Genomic DNA, 17,583 nt, shown 5'->3' with positions numbered 1-17,583 from the left:
TTGTTCTTTAGATTATGTAAGTCTATGGAGTCTGTGGTGGAAATACCATACAGGATAAGGCTCTATTACCTTGCATCTCTTCCCAACTTTGCATTCAGTGACATCACGTTGAAATCAGCCATGGTAGGAGAATTTACACCAAAAAAGTGATAAATGCTGCAAACCAGGGAATTTTTTAGTGAGCCAGTTGTTGAATATTTACCAGTGACCACCCCATGGGAAAGAAGGTACCTGCTCCATTTGACATGAGGAAATGGAGACCCAGTAGCTGATCATCAGAGGAGTTGGACGCCTGGCTTTTGCTCTCAGGAGGATGGGGAGGGTCAGAGCAGAGTGTGCCAAAGTAGAGGTGAGACTGTCCAAGGAGGCAAGAGCTAGAGGCAAACTCATGGTTTATTGTGAGGATTAATACATGTAAGCTGTTACATAAATATTAGCTCGCAGATAAATAGGGAGGACAGGGGAGGTAAAAGGAAGGAGAAAGGAGAAAGGGAAGTAGAGGAGGAAGAAGAAAAGGAAGAAACAATGAAGAAGGAGGAAGAGATATGTTTCTGCCCTTGAGGAGCTAACCATCTAAGATGGAATAAGAGTCGGAGATAGAGTGTTATCTACTAATTGCTGAGTGTTTGTTATATTCCAGGCCCTGAAAGAGCTTGGCATTTGTAGCAGATGCTGTCAAGATGCCCTGAGTCGCAATCTCTGGTGGCACAGTGGTTAAGAATCTTTTTCACATCCACCTCCGATCTCATGTGTGGAAGACAGCGCCGTGCAGCTCAGGCTCATGCTGACAGCATCGCATCTCACAGGTATCCTGTGCTTCTTTTCACTACCGGGTTTGGGGCCTTCTCAGAGCATAAGTGCAACCCAGAATTGCAAGGGGCGAATGTCCCCAAGAAGAAAACCTAACTAACGGAGTACAGGAGCCCATGGACAAATGCCCCCACCGCCCATCCTATGGGTGGAAAATTGTACACTTCTCGGGGGGACCTAGTAGAATCCAGTCCCCATGTCTACAGCAGTGACGCTGATGACACACCCCATGTTCTCCTTCCCTGCCTCACTCTCCCTAAATCTTCCCTCCTGCTTCTTGAAATCACCTCCCAAATAAGCTACCGGCATCCAAGTTTTTGATTCAGGCTCTGCTTTTGGGAGAACCCGAGCTAAGATAATATTAATAAGGTACTATGTGCCTGGTGCATAGTAAATGTTCCCTAAAGGATAACTTTAATGATGAAGTCATGCATTACCTCGTATAATCCTAACAACAGCTCAGTGAGATAGGTCGTTGAGAAATATTATGATCCCATTTCATAGACAAGAACATCAAGGCACAAAGAGGTTAGCGTACTTGCCCAAAATCTTATAGCTGGTCAGTGGTGAAGTAGGGATTCAAACCCAATGCTTGCTGACTCCAAGGTCCCATCATTCTCTTAAGCACTATCCCACATTTCCTCTCCACAAAGAAATTGTGAACTGAGCCTAAACGGTGGGTAGTTAGAGCTCTTCTGCATGGGGCTAAGGATGGTACACCATGCCCTCACCTTTCAACCTTCACCTCTCACCTTAGAGGGCTCACGGGTGTATCTTTGGTCCATAGATTCTAGGAGAGAGCAGTGCTGTATCACCTCATTATAAAGATGCCCTTGGCCTTCTGCTGCTCAGAGAGCAGGCTATAGGCCACTTCTCATGTAGAAAAGGCAGCTTTCTATAATGTTATAGTTAATGTAATGTTAAAAATACATATATAATATTATAATATGACATTATAGTTAAGCATGTAAGCTTGGAAATCAGGCTGCCTGAGTTCTTATTCTGCGGTTCAAAACTGACCCAATTCTCTCTCCTCACCTCTATCCCAGACCCTTGGAGCTTCTTCCTTCAAGACATTTCTCCACACCTTGAATCTGTGCTGACTTGTGACATGCTTTGGCCAATAGAATGCAGTGAAGGAAACAGTGTACTGGTTCTGAGCCTGAGTCTCAAGAAGGCCTATATGCTTCGACTCATCCTCTTGGCCACCTACTGCATTACTATGTGATCGAGGGCAGGTTAGCTTGCTCGAGGTTCATAGCCCATGAGGCCCACCTTCCCCCAACCATCAACTCCCAGAAGCACAACCATCTTGCTGACCAGCAGATGCATAAGAAAGCCTGGTCAAGACCAGATGAATCACCCAACTAGGCTTAGCCCAAGTTGCTGACCCACCCATAAAATTGTAAGCTAAATAAATGGCAATTGTTTCAGGCTACTAAATGTAGAGGCAGTTTGTTACAAAGCAACATCTACCTGATTAAATTTGTGCAAGTTATTTAACCTTGCTGTGCCTCACTTACTCACCCATCAGATAAAGATAATCACAACACCTCCAGGGTGGTTGTGAAGAGTGAATGAGAAGATGTTTGTAAAGCACCTGAACAGGTCCTGGCACATGGAAAGCTCTCTTAAACATTTGCTATTGTCTCCCTTTCACCAAAGGACAGGAGGATTCACGAAGTGAATGGTCAATAAATGAAAAAAATGGATGGATGGATGGATGGATGGATGGAAAGACAAAAGGACAAGCATATAGAGCAGCAGCATGGGGAACAGGGTAAGGGTCCACTCTCCTGATGGGCTGGAAATGATTCCTAGAAGTTCTGCCCAGGACCTCCTTCCAATCCTCCTCCTGGCTTACCTTGCATAGAGTCTCACTGGGATCATGGTCTTCAAGGTGGGGTCATATCTTTCTGAAAATGATCTCCTCTTGCCTCGCCGGTACAGATCAGAGATAAGGCAGGGGCCATCACCCACCATCTTGATGGCAGTCTAGAGCCCTGGGCTCCTGGCTTTGGGACCTTCACTCTGCAGCAGAGAGATGAGGAGATGAGAAGACACTCTGGAATGAGATCAGGCAGCCCCTACTCCACCCAGACCAGCTCCCTTTCTCTGACCACTCAGACCTGGTTTCACTGATCAACCCTCCACATTCATGGGAGAGCATGGCCAGAGACCACACAACTCCCTCAACTCCACTAAGAGCCTTCCTTATTAGCAAAGACATTCTGTTCCTCTTCTTTCCCATTTTGGGTTGACTGGGAGCAGAAAAGCCTGTTACAGGTTTTCTACCAGGAACCAGCCCATGACCAAGACTGAGTCCCAGCCTGGCAAAAGAACCCCAAGAAGGTGAATTTTCTGCCTTATTGTGACCCAGAATGAAGTTTGTCACACATACAAACCCTTTTTTCTCTCTGATTCTTTCAGATACCCAAGCTTGTGCATCCAGGTTCCCATGTCCCCACACCCAAGGATCAGAGAACTTCAACGAGACCACCTCTCAGGACCAGGCATATCTGAACAAGCCCACATTCCCCCCACTTCTGTGACCACTGCCCCAAAGGGAAACTAACAATCCAGGTAGAGAGGACACTTTTGGGAGTGCCCGTCCAGTCCACAAACCAACCACCCCATTCACCAATTACCTAAATGAAAAGAAAAGAGAATGATTCCCAAAGGTTTTCTATTTCTAGTTCCAGTTCTTCCCTGATACACAGCTCTATTCTTGCCCTAGACTTCTATGACATTCTGCTCCCCATATCCTATCAATAAATTCTCTTTTTTAACCTAAATATACCAAGTTGGTTTCTGTCACTTGCAACCAGAAGCCTCACTATTATAAATAAATGGGTCCCCATCTTATGAATTCTCTCTGGAATTTTTCATGGCTATAAACATAAAATAAACCAATTCACATCGAGGTTTTAATGGCTGATAAACCTATGGCATGTCAGAATTAGAAGTATCCTCAAATGCAATCTTTTATAAACTCCTCATTGAACAGAAGAGGAAACAAAGGCCCAGAGAGGCAAAGGGACTTACTCAAGAGTATATGTAGTAGTGACATCAGATTCATGGCTAAGACATACCTCATTTGTGCTTTCCTGCCCCCTGTCCAACAAGAGCAATTTTGCAGGGGAATCCACAGAACTTCTGAGGAAACCTCAGTGTCCCTAGCAGGGCTGACAGAAGGTATTTCTCTCCCAAAGGCAGTTAGTAAAGACTGGAGGAGGTGACTACTACTTCAAATGCATATGAGCAGTCTAACAAAGAGATAGGAATCATTAAAAAGAACCAAAAAATCATGCCGGATCTGAAGAATACAACAAATAAAATGAAAACTGTAATAGAGAGTATCAACAGGAGGAAGAACCTGTAAGTTAGAGGACAAGAACTTTGAAATTATCCAGGCAGAGGAGAACAAAGGAAAAAGAGTGAAGAAAGCATACATAATCTATGGAATACCACCAAAGGAAACAATTTGCAAATTATTGGAGTTCCAGAAGGAGAAGAGAGGGGAAAGGGGCTAGAAAACTAATTTAAAGAAATAATGACTGAGAACTTCTCAAATCCTAAAGATTTTGATATCCCATTTCATGAAACTAATAGGTCACCAAACAAACTGAATTTAAAGAGATCCTCTCCAAGACACATTTTAATAAAACTGTCAAAAATCAAATAAAGAAAGAATCTAAAAAGCAGCAAGAGAAAAGAAGCTTGTTACTTACAAGGAAATCCCCATAAAGATATTAGCAGATTTCTCAGCAGAAACCTTGTAGGTCAGGAGAGGGTGGGATGGTATATTCAAAGTACTGAAAGAAAAAAATGCCAACCAAGAATACTCTATCTGGCAAAGATACTATTCACAAATAAAGGAGAGATAAATATTTTCCCGACAAAAGCTGAAGAACTTCATCACCACTAGACCTAACTCACAAGAAATGTTAAAAGGAGTTCTTCAGGCTAAAATTAAAGGATACCAATTAATATTCTGAAAACATATGAAAATATACAACATACTGTTAAAAAGTATATAATCAAATTCAGAATATGCTACTAATATAATATGGTATTGTGTTAACCATTCAATTCTAGTGTAAAAGCTAAAGGACAAGAGTATTAAAAAAAACTATAGCTGAAATAATTTGTTAATGAATACACAATATAAAAGAGGTAAATTATGATATGAAAAACACAAGGGGGGAAATAAAATGGTATGGTTTTTGTATGCAAAAAGTTAAGTTGTTATCAGCATAAAGTAGACTATTATATCTATAAGTTGTTTTATGTAAGCTCATGGTAACCACAAAGCAAAAACCTACGGTAGATTCACAAAAGATAAAGAGAAAGGAATCACATCATAACAATACAGAAAATCATCAGTTCACAAAAGAAGGCAGCAAGAGAGGAAGAAATGAACAAGGGAACTACAAAACAGCCAGAGGACAATAAGATGGCACTAGAAAGTCCTTATGTATCAGTAGCTACTCTAAATGTAAATGCATTAAATTCTCCAATCAAAAAGCATAGAGTGGCTGGATGGATTTGAAAAAACAAGACCCAGCTATATGCTGCCTACAAGAGATTCATTTCAGCTTTAAGGACACACGTAGGCTCAAAGTGAAGGGATGTAAAATGATATTCCAAGAGAGTAGAAACCAAAAGAGCAGGGTAGTTATACTAATATCAGAAAAAATAGATTTTTGGCCAAAAACTATATGAAGAGATAAAGGTTATTACATAATGATAAAGGTGTCACTTTATTAAGAAGATATAATAATTATACTGGGGATATATATATCCTTAATATTGGAGGACCTAAATATATTAAGTTAATACTAACAGATGTGAAGAGAGAGATGAATAATAATATAATATTAGTAGGGGACTTCAATACTCCACTTTCAACATTAAATAAATCATCCAGACAAAACTTCAATAAGGAAACATTGGACTTGAACTATCTTTTAGATCCAATGGACCTAACAAACATATATAGAACATTTCAACTAACAGCAGTAGAACACACATTCTTCTCAAGTACACATGGAACATTCTCCAGGATAGATCATGATAGGTCACAAAACAAGACTTAGCAAATTTGAGAAGATTAACATCATATCAAGTATCTTTTCTGACCACAATGGTATGAAACTAGAAATCAATAGCAGAAGGAAAGCTGAAAAAAATCACAAATATGTGGAAATTAAACAATACACTTCTGAACAACCAATGGGTCAAAGAAGAAATCAAAAGGGAAATAAAAAATATCTTGAAACAAATGAAAATGGAAAAAAAAATACTAAAACCTATGGGATGCAGCAGAAACAGTTCCAAGGTAAAAGTTTATAGTGATAAATGTCTACATTAAGAAAAAAGAAAGATCTCAAATAAACAATCTAACTTTACACCTCAAGGAACTAAAAAACAAGCTAAGCCTAATAAATTTAGCAGAATGAAGGAAATAATAAGTATCAGAGCAGAAATAAATGAAATACAATATTGAAAAACAATAGAAAGGACCAGTGAAACCAAAGGCTGAGTTGTTTTTTTTTTAAGATAAAATTGAAAAACCTTTAACTAGTCTAAGAAAAGAAGAAACGAGGAAAGAAAGAGTAGGCCTTAGGACTGATACCACAGAAATACAAAGGATCATAAGAGACTATGAACAATTATATACCAACAAATTGAATAACAGAGAACATGGATAAATTCATAGAAACAAATAACTTATTCAGACTGAATCATGAAGAAATAGAAAATCTGAACAAACCAATTATGAGTAAGGCGATTGAACCAGTAATCACAAATCTCCCAACAAAGAAAACCCAGAACCAGGTGGCTTCACTAGTGAATTCTACCAAATATTTAAAGAAGAGTTAATGACAGTTTTTCTCAAACTCTTCCAAAAAATTAAAGAGGAGGAAACACTCCCAAACGCCAGATAAGGATGCTACAAGAAAGGAAAAAAAAAAAAACTACAGGCAAATTTCCCTAATAAATATAGATGCAAATAATATCAACAAAATATAAGCAAGCTGAATTCTACAACACATTAAAAGGATTATATGTCATTATCAAGTGGGATTTATCCTGGGATGCAAGGATGGTTCAACATACACAACTCAATAAATTAATACACCACATTTATAGGATAAAAGATAAAATCATATGATCATCTAAATAGATGTAGAAAAAACATTTAACAAAATACAGCATCCTTGCATGATAAAAACTTTCAACAAATTAGCTGTAGGAGAAAAGTACCTGAACATAATAAAGACCATATATGACAAGCCCACCCCTAACATCATACTCAGTGGAGAAAGTTTGAAAGCTTTTCATCTAAGATCAGAAAGACAAAGATGCCCACTCTCACCACTTCTTTTCAACATAGCATTGGAAGTCCTAGCCATACCAATTAGGCAAGAAAAGGAAATAAAAGGCATCCAAATTAGTAAGTAAAATTGTCTCCGTAGATGATATGACCTTATATATAGAAAACTCTGAAGACTCCGCCAAAAGAACCATTAGCACTAATCAACAAATTTAGTAACATTGTAGGATAAAAAAATCACCATACAGAAAACAGTTGTGTTTCTACACACTAAAACAAAATATCTGAAAAAGAAATAAAGAAAATAATCCTATTCACAATAGCATCAAAAACAATAAAAATACTTAAGAATAAATTTAATCAAGGAGGTAAAAGATCTGTACACTGAAAATTACAAGACTTGGAGGAAAGAAATTGAAGAAGACGCAAATGGAAAGATAGCCTGCGTTCATGTTTCAGAAAAATTAATGTTGTTAAAATGTCCATACTACCCAAAGCCATCTACAGATTCAATGCAATCCCTATCAAAATGCCAATGGAATTTTTCACAGAAATAGAAAAAACAATCCTAAAATTTGTATGAAACCACAAAAGACCCTAAATAGCCAAAGCAACCCTGAGAAAGAAGAACAAAATTGGAGGTGTGACACTTCCTGATTTCAAAGTATGCTACAAAGCTTTATTAATCAAAACAGTATGGTGCTAGCATAAGAATAGACTCAGACTAATAGAACATAATTGAGAGCCCAGAAATAAACCTTCACATATACTGTCAACTAATATTTGACAAGAGAGTCAAGAATACTCAAGGGGGAAAGGATAATCTCTTCAATAAATAGTGTTGATAAAACTGCATAATCACATACCGAATAAAATTGTTCTCCTATCTTACACCACCCACAATTTTAACTCAAAATGGATTAAAGACTTAAAACATAAGACCTGAAACCATAAAACTCCTAGAAGAAAACATAGAGAAAAATTTCCTTAATACTGGTCTTAGCGACTATTTTTTTTAATATGACACCAAAAGCACAAGCAAAATAAAAAGCAAAAATAATGAAGTAGGACTACATCAAACTAAAAAGCTTCTGCACAGCAAAATAAACAATCAAGAAAATGAAAAGGTAACCTATGGAAGAGGAGAAAAAATTTTTAAATCATATGTCTAAGTGGTTAATATCCAAAATATATAAGGAACTCAGTAACAAAACAAAAACAAAAAACAATTCAATTTTAAAATGGGCAGAGGAACTGAACAGACATTTTTCCAAAGAAGACACACAAATGGGCATAAAGTACATAGAAAAGTGCTAACATAACTAATCATCAGAGAAATTCAAATCAAAATCACGAGGACATAAGTACTCACACCTGTAAGAATGACTATCATCAAACAGACAAGACATAACAAGTGTTGGCAAAGATATACAAAAAAGGGAACCTTGAGCATGGTTAGTGGGAATGTAAATTTGTACAGCCACTATAAAAACAGTATGGAGGTTCCTCAATAAATTAAAAATAGAACTACCATATGATCCAGCAATCCCACTTCTGGATATATATCCAAAGGAAATGAAATCAGGATCTCAAAGAAATATCCACACAATCACGTTCATGGCAGCCTTCTTTACAATAATGAAGATATGGAAACAACCTAAGTATCTATCTATGGATGAATGGATAAAAAAGATGCAGTGTATATATGGCTTACCCTTGAACAACATCAGTTTGAACTGTGTGGGCCCACTTATATACAGTTCTTTTTAATAACTACAGTATTACATGATCCAGGGTTGGTTGAATCCACTGATGCATAACCACAGATACAGAGGGCTGACTATGGGACTTGAGCATCTGCAGATTTGGATATCTGTGCCAGGTCCTGGAACCAATGCCCCTTGGATACCAACGGACAACTGTACATGAGTTTACACTGCATGGGGTGTCAGTGCCACCCACCCCTGCTTTGTTCGAGGGTCAACTGTGTATACAATGGAATATTATTCAACCATGAGAAAGAAGAAAATCCTGCAATATGCAACAACATGGACAGAACTTGAGGACATTATGCTAAGTGAAATAAGTCAGACAGAGAAAGACAGATACTGTTTGGTATCACTTATATGGAAAAACTAAAAATGCCTAACTCATAGAAACAGAGAGTAGAATTGTGGTTGTCAGGGCATGGGGCTGGGGGTGGGGGGAGAAATAGGGGAACAATGGTCAAAGGATACAAACTTCCAGTTATAAGATGAATAAGATCTGGGGGGGTCTAATGTACATTATGGTAATTATAGTTAATAATACTGTATTATACACTTGAAAGTTGCTAAAACAGTAAATATTAAATGTCCTCACCATAAAAAAAGGAATAGTAATTATGTGAGTAGATAGAGGAGTTAACTAATGTTACTGTGGTAATCACTTTGTAATATATATATGTATCAAATTAACACATTGTACACCTTAAAATTACACAATGTTATATATCAATTATATCTCAATAAAGCCAGGGTGGGGGGAGAGTATATGTAAAATGAGTAACATTTTCTCATCTGAGGCAGTCTAGATATAGGTAAACTGATGCACACTCTCTTCTCCAATAACTTTAGAAAATCCCTTGCTTATATCCCAAAAAGCACTCCTCTGGAATAATATATTCTTTTTTATAATAGAATTTGAAAATCAAAATGTCTTCACCTCAAAAAGACAAATCCCCCAAAGTGGAAACTGAGGCATTATAGACAACTGGACAAGGCACATGTTTTATAGGCAATAATTCTGTTCAAAATCTCTTCGATCATTTGATTAGTGAATATTAAAGACATGAATATCATGGATGCAGCTTTATATTCCTGAAAAAATTAGAAGTTATCAAATAGGGACTCCCTAAACTTCTTGCCAACCTGCACCATACTCCACATTCCACCCCCATTTGCTTCACCTAACACTATGCTCCAGCCATGCTGCATGTCTTACTGCTCCCTGAGCAAATTGCCAGTTGCTCCTGCCTCTGGGTCTTTGCAGTCACCACTGCCACAACCTGAAACGACCTAACATTACTCCCTTCACTTGAAGAAACTTGCACTTCACTGCTCAGCCTTCAAGGCCCAGTTCAGACATTTCCTCCTTTGGGAAAACTTTCCTACTTGCTTATCTATTTCCCTAAGCAAACTGTGGGCTTCATATCTGTCTGATTCACAGCTATATTTCTAACACTTAGAAGTCCCTGGCACATAGTAGATGTGTGATAACAATATGTCAAATGAATAAATCAATGAATGAATAAAGATGATATGAGAGAAGTCTAAGACAACTCCTCTCCTCAAAGAGGGAGAAATAAGCACACAATAACACACATGAAAATATAAAGCCATAGCATAGTGTTAGCCCTAGAAAACACACACACACACACACACACACACACACACACACACACATAAAGACTTAAAGCTAAAAAGTCAGTCTAGGAAATAAAATGGAGCAATAAATTGTAGATTAACCCCCCAAAAATATAGGCAAAGAGGAATAGAGAAAGAGCAAATAGAAGACAAATAGCAAGCTGACAGACATAAACACAATTAAATCAATAATTATATTAAATATAAATGGAATAAACACTTCAATTAAAAAGCAGAGATTGTCAGATTGGATATAAAAGCAATACCCAGTGATATGCTGCTTATGAGAGATCCATTCCATATAAAGACATAAATGGGTTGAAAAATAAAAGGATGGAAAAAAAACCATGCTAACAGTATCAGAATTATCAACCCATAGCATTTTGAGAAACAGCTTTATCCAATGGAATAGTGCTTCCAAAAGTACAGTAAATATGGAAAAGGGGAAAAAAAGAGTAACTTTACAACAAAGAAACCTGATAAGCATTACCTCCAGCCAACTGATCAAGGTAAACATCAACACCGACAAGTCTTTAATCAAAAGACGTAATATTTTTTAAAAATGTAAACTGAAAAAAAATTAAGATTCCAGCCCCAGGCCCACCTGAGCCCCACAGCCGGCCACCCTAGGACCTGTCAAACCCACCAGCAGGCCAGCACCAGCTCAGGGACCTTCTGGGCCCCACCCACCAGTGGGCCAGCACCAGCCTCAAGACCTTCTGGGACCTGCAGCCAGCTGCTTTGAGACCTGAACCTGCCCACCAGTGGAGTGGGCTCACACATGAGGTGGAGCCTAGAAGCCGACGGGGCTGGGGACATGCCCCACCACCAGCACACCCACAGTGGTTGGCCCACCTCAACAGAAGGGAGCATGCAGCCTGCATATGGTGTACCCTTACAGCATATAGATGTGGTGACCAGAGGACAGTGTGCTGCTGGCCCCATATGACGTCTCCTACATAAGCCTACTTCTTCAAGATCATGAAACTAACCCACCTACCTAGAATATAGAAATAAAAACACAAAATTAGACAAAAAGAAGTGACAGAAGAATATGTTCCAAATGAAGGAACAAGATAAAACCCCTGAAAAAGGGCTAAGTGAGGTGGAGATAAACAAGTTACCCCAATAAAGAGTTCAAGGTAATGATTATAGGGATGCTCAATGAACTCGGGAGAAGAATGGATGAACACAGTGAGAAGTTTAACAAAGAGTTAGAAAATAGAAAGAAGAACCAAACAGAGCTGAAGAATACAATACCTGAAATTAAAAATAGACTAGAAAGAATCAACAATAGATTAGAGGAATGGATCAGTGAACTGGAAGACAGAGTAGTGAAAACACCCAAGCTGGTCCCCCCCCCAAAAAAAAAGTTTTAAAAAATGAGGACAGTTTAAGAGACTTCTGGAACAACATCAAGAATATTAACATTCATATTATAAGGGTCCCAGAAGGAGAGAGAGAGAGAGAAAGTTGTGGAGAACATATTTAAAGACATAATAGCTGAAAACTTCCCTAACCTGGGAAAGGAAACAGACATCCAGGTCCAGGAACCACAAAGAGTTCCAAACAAGATCCACCCAAAGAGACCCACAGCAAGAAACATTGTCATTAAAATGGCTAAAAATAAGATAAAGAGAGAATCTTAAAAGCAGCAAGGTAAAAGCAATGAGTTACATACAAGGGAACTCCCATAAGATGGTCAGATGACTTTTCAGCAAAAGCTTTGCAGGCCAAAAGAGAGTGTCACAAAATATTTAGAGTGATGCAAGGAAAAAACCTAAAGCCAAGAATACTCTACTGAGCAAGGCTATCATTCAGATTTGATGTAGAGACAGAGTTTTACAGACAAGCAAAAGCTGAAAGAGTTCAGCACTACTAAACCAGCATTACAAGAAATGTTAAAGGGACTTTTCTAAGGCGAGATAAAGGCTACAACTAGAAATATGAAAATTACCAAAAAAATTTATTGGTAAAGGCAAATATACAGTAAAGGTAATATATCAATCACTTACAAGGCTAATAGGAAGGTTAAAAGACAAAAGTGGTGAAATCAACTATATCCATAATAAGTAGTTAAGAGATAAGCAAAAAAAAAAAAAAAAAGATGTAAAATATGATGTCAAAAACATTAAACATGAGGGATGGGGGAGTAAAATGCAGGGTCAAAATGTGGTCAAACTTAAGAGATGACAGTCTGTTATATATAAACCCTATGGGAACACAGAACAAAAACCTGTAATAGATACACACACAAAAAAGAGAAAGGAATCCAAACATAATACTAAAATAGCCATCAAATCACAATGGAGGAGAACAAAAGAAGAAGGGAACAAAAATGAACTACAAAAACAACCCCTAAACAGTTAACAAAGTACATACCTATGTATAATTAATTTAAATATAAATGGGCTAAATGCTCCAATCAAGAGACATAGAGTGTGGATACCTAAATAAGACCTATATACATGCTGCCTAATTCAGATCTACACACACACAAGGTGACTGAAGGTGAGGGGGAAAAGGTATTCCACACAAATGGAAATGAAAAGAAAGCTGGAGTAGAAATACTTATATCAGAAAAATAGACTTTAAAACAAAGACTGTAACAAGAGACAAAGAAAGACATTACATGGGATCAAGGAATCAATCCAACAAGAAGATATAAAAATTGTAGACATATATGCACACAACATAGGAGCACCTAAATACATAAAGCAAATATTAACAAACATAAAAGGGAAAATTGACAGTAACACAATAACATTAGGGGACTTCAACACTCCACCTACAACAATGGACAGATCATACAGACAGAAAATCAACAAGGAAACACTGGCCTTAAATAATGCATTACACCAGAGAGACTTAATAGGTATACATACAGAACATTTCATTCAAAAGCAGTAGAACACATTCTTCTGAAGTGCATTTAGAACAATTCTCTAGGATAGATCACATGCTAGGTCTCAAAACAAGTCCAAATAAATTTAGAAGATTGAAGTCATATCAAGCATCTTTTCTGACCACAAGTTATGAGACTAGATATCAACTACAAGAAAAAAACTGCAAAAAACACAAACCCTTGGAGGCTAAACAATATGCTACTAAACAACCAATGGACCACTGAAGAAATCAGAGAGGAAATAAAAAATATCTGGAAACAAATGAAAATGAAATGATCCGAAATGTATGGTACACAGCAAAAGCAGTTCTAAGAAGGAAGTTTATAACAATAAAAGCCTACCTCAGGAAACAAGAAAAATCACAAATAAACAACCTAACCTTACACCTAGAGGAACTAGAAAAAGAAGAACAAACAAACCCAAAGTTAGTAAAGGGAAAGAAATAATAAAGATCAGAACAGAAAAAAAGATCAGTGAAACTAAAAGCTGGTTCTTTGAAAAGGTAAACAAATTGATAAACCTTGAGCCAAACTCATCAAGAAAAAAAGGGGGCCCAAATAAATAAAAATCAGAAATGAAAAAGGAGAAGTTACAACTGATAACACAGAAATACAAACAATCATAAGAGACTACTATGAGCAAATATCCACCAATAAAATGGACAACCTAGAAGAAATTGACAAATTCTTAGAAATGTTTAATCTCCCAAAACTGAATCAGGAAGAAACAGACAATATGAACAGACCGGTTGCCAGTAATGAAATTGAATCAGTAATCCAAAAACTCCCAACAAACAAAAGTCCAGGACCAGATGACTTCACAGGTGAATTCTACCAAACATTTGAAGAAGAGTTAACAACTATCTCAATCTTTTCTAAAAAATTGAAGAGGGAGGAATGCTTTATGAGGCCAGGATCACCTTGATACCAAAACAAGACAAACACCATAAAAAAAGAAAATTATAGATCCATATTACTAATGAATATAGATGCAAAAATCCTCAACAACATATTAGCAAACTGAATTCAACAATACGTTAAAAGGATCATACACCATGATCAAGTGGGATTTAATCTCAGGGATGCAAGTGTGGTTCAATATCCACATATCAATCAATGTGATACACCACATTAACAAATTTAAAAATAAAAATCATATGATCATCTCAATGGATACAGAAAAAGCTTTTGACAAAATTCAACATTCATTTATGATAAAAACTTTCCACAAAGTGAGGAAACATACCTCAATATAATAAAGGCCATATGTGAAAAGCCCACAGCTAACATCATACTCAATGGCGTAAAACTGAAAGCATTTCCAGTAGCATCAGGAACAAGACAAGGATGCCCACTCTCGTCACTTTTATTCATTATAGCCTTGGAAGTCCTAGCTACAGTAATCAGACCAGAAAAAGAAATAAAAGGAATCCAAACTGGAAAGGAAGAAGTCAAACTGTCACTTTGCAGATGACATGATACTATATACAGAGACTCCTAAAGATGCCACTAAGAAACTGTTAGAACTCATTGATGAATTTAGTAAAGTTGCAGGATACAAAATTAATATACAGAAATCTGTTGCACGTCTATGCACTAACTACAAACTATCGGAAAGTGAAATTAAGAAAACAATCCCATTCACAATTACTTCAAAAAGAATAAAATACCTAGGAATAAATCTAACCAAGGAGCTAAAAGACCTGTACTCAGAAAACTACAAGACATTAATGAAAGAAATGAAAGATAACACAACCTGCAACCTGCTTTTTTTCTTTGATTTACGATATTCACATAGATTGATGTGTGGACTTAGTTCATTCATTTTTACTGGTGAATAGTAACATATATGGAATCATAACACTACACTATACTAATATAAGATGTTAATAAGAGGGGGAACCCTCTGTACTATTTCTGCAATTTTCCTGTAAATATAATACTGTTTTTAAAAATAAAGTTTATTTTTAAAAAATGAATTAGAAAGATACACACCGATTTCAAGATGATGGTTACCTCTGGGAGGTAAAGGAATGAGGTCATGCAGGGATTATCCCATGACACTGTGATATTTAATCATGTATTTAAGAATATAAACCCTGGGACTGGGCTGTCTGTACTCAGCATCACAGAGTAACACAGATCCCCTGTGCTACCCAAGTTCTGCGGAAGGACAGATCAGGACGGTCTGGGAAGAGGATGGGTTTAGGGAGGACTTCTAATGGGAAGTGAGGCTAGAGCTGGGTGGTTAGAAGCAGAGGAGAGGAGAGAAGGAGAGTTTGAGGGAAAGCCCAGGTGGGACGTTCCGCTGAGATTGGGTGCGTGGAGTGGGCATAGTGAGACTCTTAAGGGAACCACGTGCATGAGGCTTGGCCAAGAGTCAAGAGCGACAAGGCTGGGAACAGCAGTGAAGGGCTTTAGATCTGCTCCTGCTTATGTGGACAGCAGACTGCTGACCCCTGCACAGGCCCAACCCTGGGCCAATGTCCCCCAGGAGCCTTTCCCACAAGACTTCGATTGTCTGTTTACCAGAAAGCCCTTCGCAGCTTCCTTAACCAAAGCACCACGCTCTCCTGGCTTCTCGGGCTTTGCTGCAGGAAGACAGTGGGGGGAGGGGCGGGGGGGCTGATAGCTGCTGCAGGGACGCTCCGACTGAGAAAAGTAAAGAAATTGGCCTCTCACCCTTGGATGGCTCATTGGCTCCCTGAATATACACAATCCATCTCTGGCCAGAGAAGCTGGAGGAGGGAAATCGGCTCACAGGCACAGCCTTGGATGCAGAGTCTCTCAGGATGCTCTTGTACGCGGAGAATCCCCATCCTCCCTGTTACAGCCACAGCATGGGTCATGAACAGCCGCGCTGTGGGCCCAGACACCTGCCCACAGCTTCCCAGGGCGTCTGGGCCACTCCCCTGCCTGCAGTGCCCTGAGGGCTGCACAGAAGTTTAGAGTGAGCAAAGCAGAGGTAGGAAAGCCGATTAGCTGATGAAGAAAGAGCTCACTACAAGTTCTGAAACTATTTTGGGGAGAGAGGATCACAGAATCCGAGAATTTTAAAAATTCAAGAAGACATCAGACATGACAAACTCAGTGTCTTGAGTGAGAATTTCCTTCTGGCCAACCAGACTGTGATTCAACAAGCTTGGCAACAGACCCTTGTCATTCTTTTCAAGACAGCCTTCATGCAGTATTTCTGCAAACAATGGATAACCTGAATCTGGTCACGAGGACATATCAGACACATCCAAAGGGGCATTCTACAAAACCAAAACCACTGGCTGTGCTTTTCGAAACTGTTAGCAACATGAAAGACATAGAAAGGCAAGGAGACATTCTAGGATAAAGGCAACTCAAGAGACATAACAGCTAAAAGCAATATGCAGTCTTGTATTAAATCCTGGACCAGGAAAAATGTTAGGATGTTATTGGGACAATTGAAATTTGAAGATGGACTGTAGGTTATGTAAGATTATTATGTCAGGGCTTCCCTGGTGGCGCAGTGGTTGAGAATCTGCCTGCCAATGCAGGGGGGCATGGGTTCGAGCCCTGATCCGGGAAGATCCCACATGCCACGGAGCAACTGGGCCTGTGAGCCACAATTACTGAGCCTGCGCATCTGCAGCCTGTGCTCTGCAACAAGAGAGGCCGTGATAGTGAGAGGCCCGCGCACCGCGATGAAGAGTGGCCCCCGCTTGCCACAACTAGAGAAAGCCCTCGCGCAGAAACGAAGACCCAACACAGCCATAAATAAATAAAAATAAATTTTAAAAAAAAATTATTATGTCAGAGTAAAATTTCCTGATGTTGATAATTGTACAATTTTATAATTGATAATTTAGATAATTATGATTATGTTAAGAGAACATCCTTATTCTTAGGAAATACATACTGAAGTATTTAGAGGTAATGGAGCAAAATGTCTGCAATTTACTCTCAAATTTTTCAGAAAAATAATAATTATGCATAGCGAGAGAATGTTAAAGCAAATGTGGCAAAATGTTAATTTGCAAATCAGAGTGAAGAGTAGTTAGGATTTCTTAGCATCATTCTTATTACTTTTCACACATTTGAAATCATTTCAAAATAAAAAGTTAAAGCTTTTTTAAAGAAATAGCCCTACAGGG

General features: G+C 38.3%; 1 protein-coding gene across 1 annotated transcript in view; it reads right to left on the bottom strand.

The window, feature by feature from the left end:
• Positions 1–2,793, bottom strand: part of ABCC12 (ATP binding cassette subfamily C member 12) — a 60,143-nt gene extending 57,350 nt beyond the window's left edge. The window contains 1 exon segment of the mRNA XM_057534979.1: positions 2,675–2,793. Coding sequence (XP_057390962.1) covers positions 2,675–2,793 — 119 coding nt within the window.
• Between the last annotated feature and the right edge of the window lie 14,790 nt (positions 2,794–17,583).

The sequence above is a fragment of the Balaenoptera acutorostrata genome, chromosome 19 (assembly GCF_949987535.1).
Source record: "Balaenoptera acutorostrata chromosome 19, mBalAcu1.1, whole genome shotgun sequence".
Taxonomy (NCBI): Eukaryota; Metazoa; Chordata; class Mammalia; order Artiodactyla; family Balaenopteridae; genus Balaenoptera; species Balaenoptera acutorostrata.
Note: the sequence above shows the minus strand (reverse complement) of the source record. Positions and strands in the feature narration are given on the sequence as shown.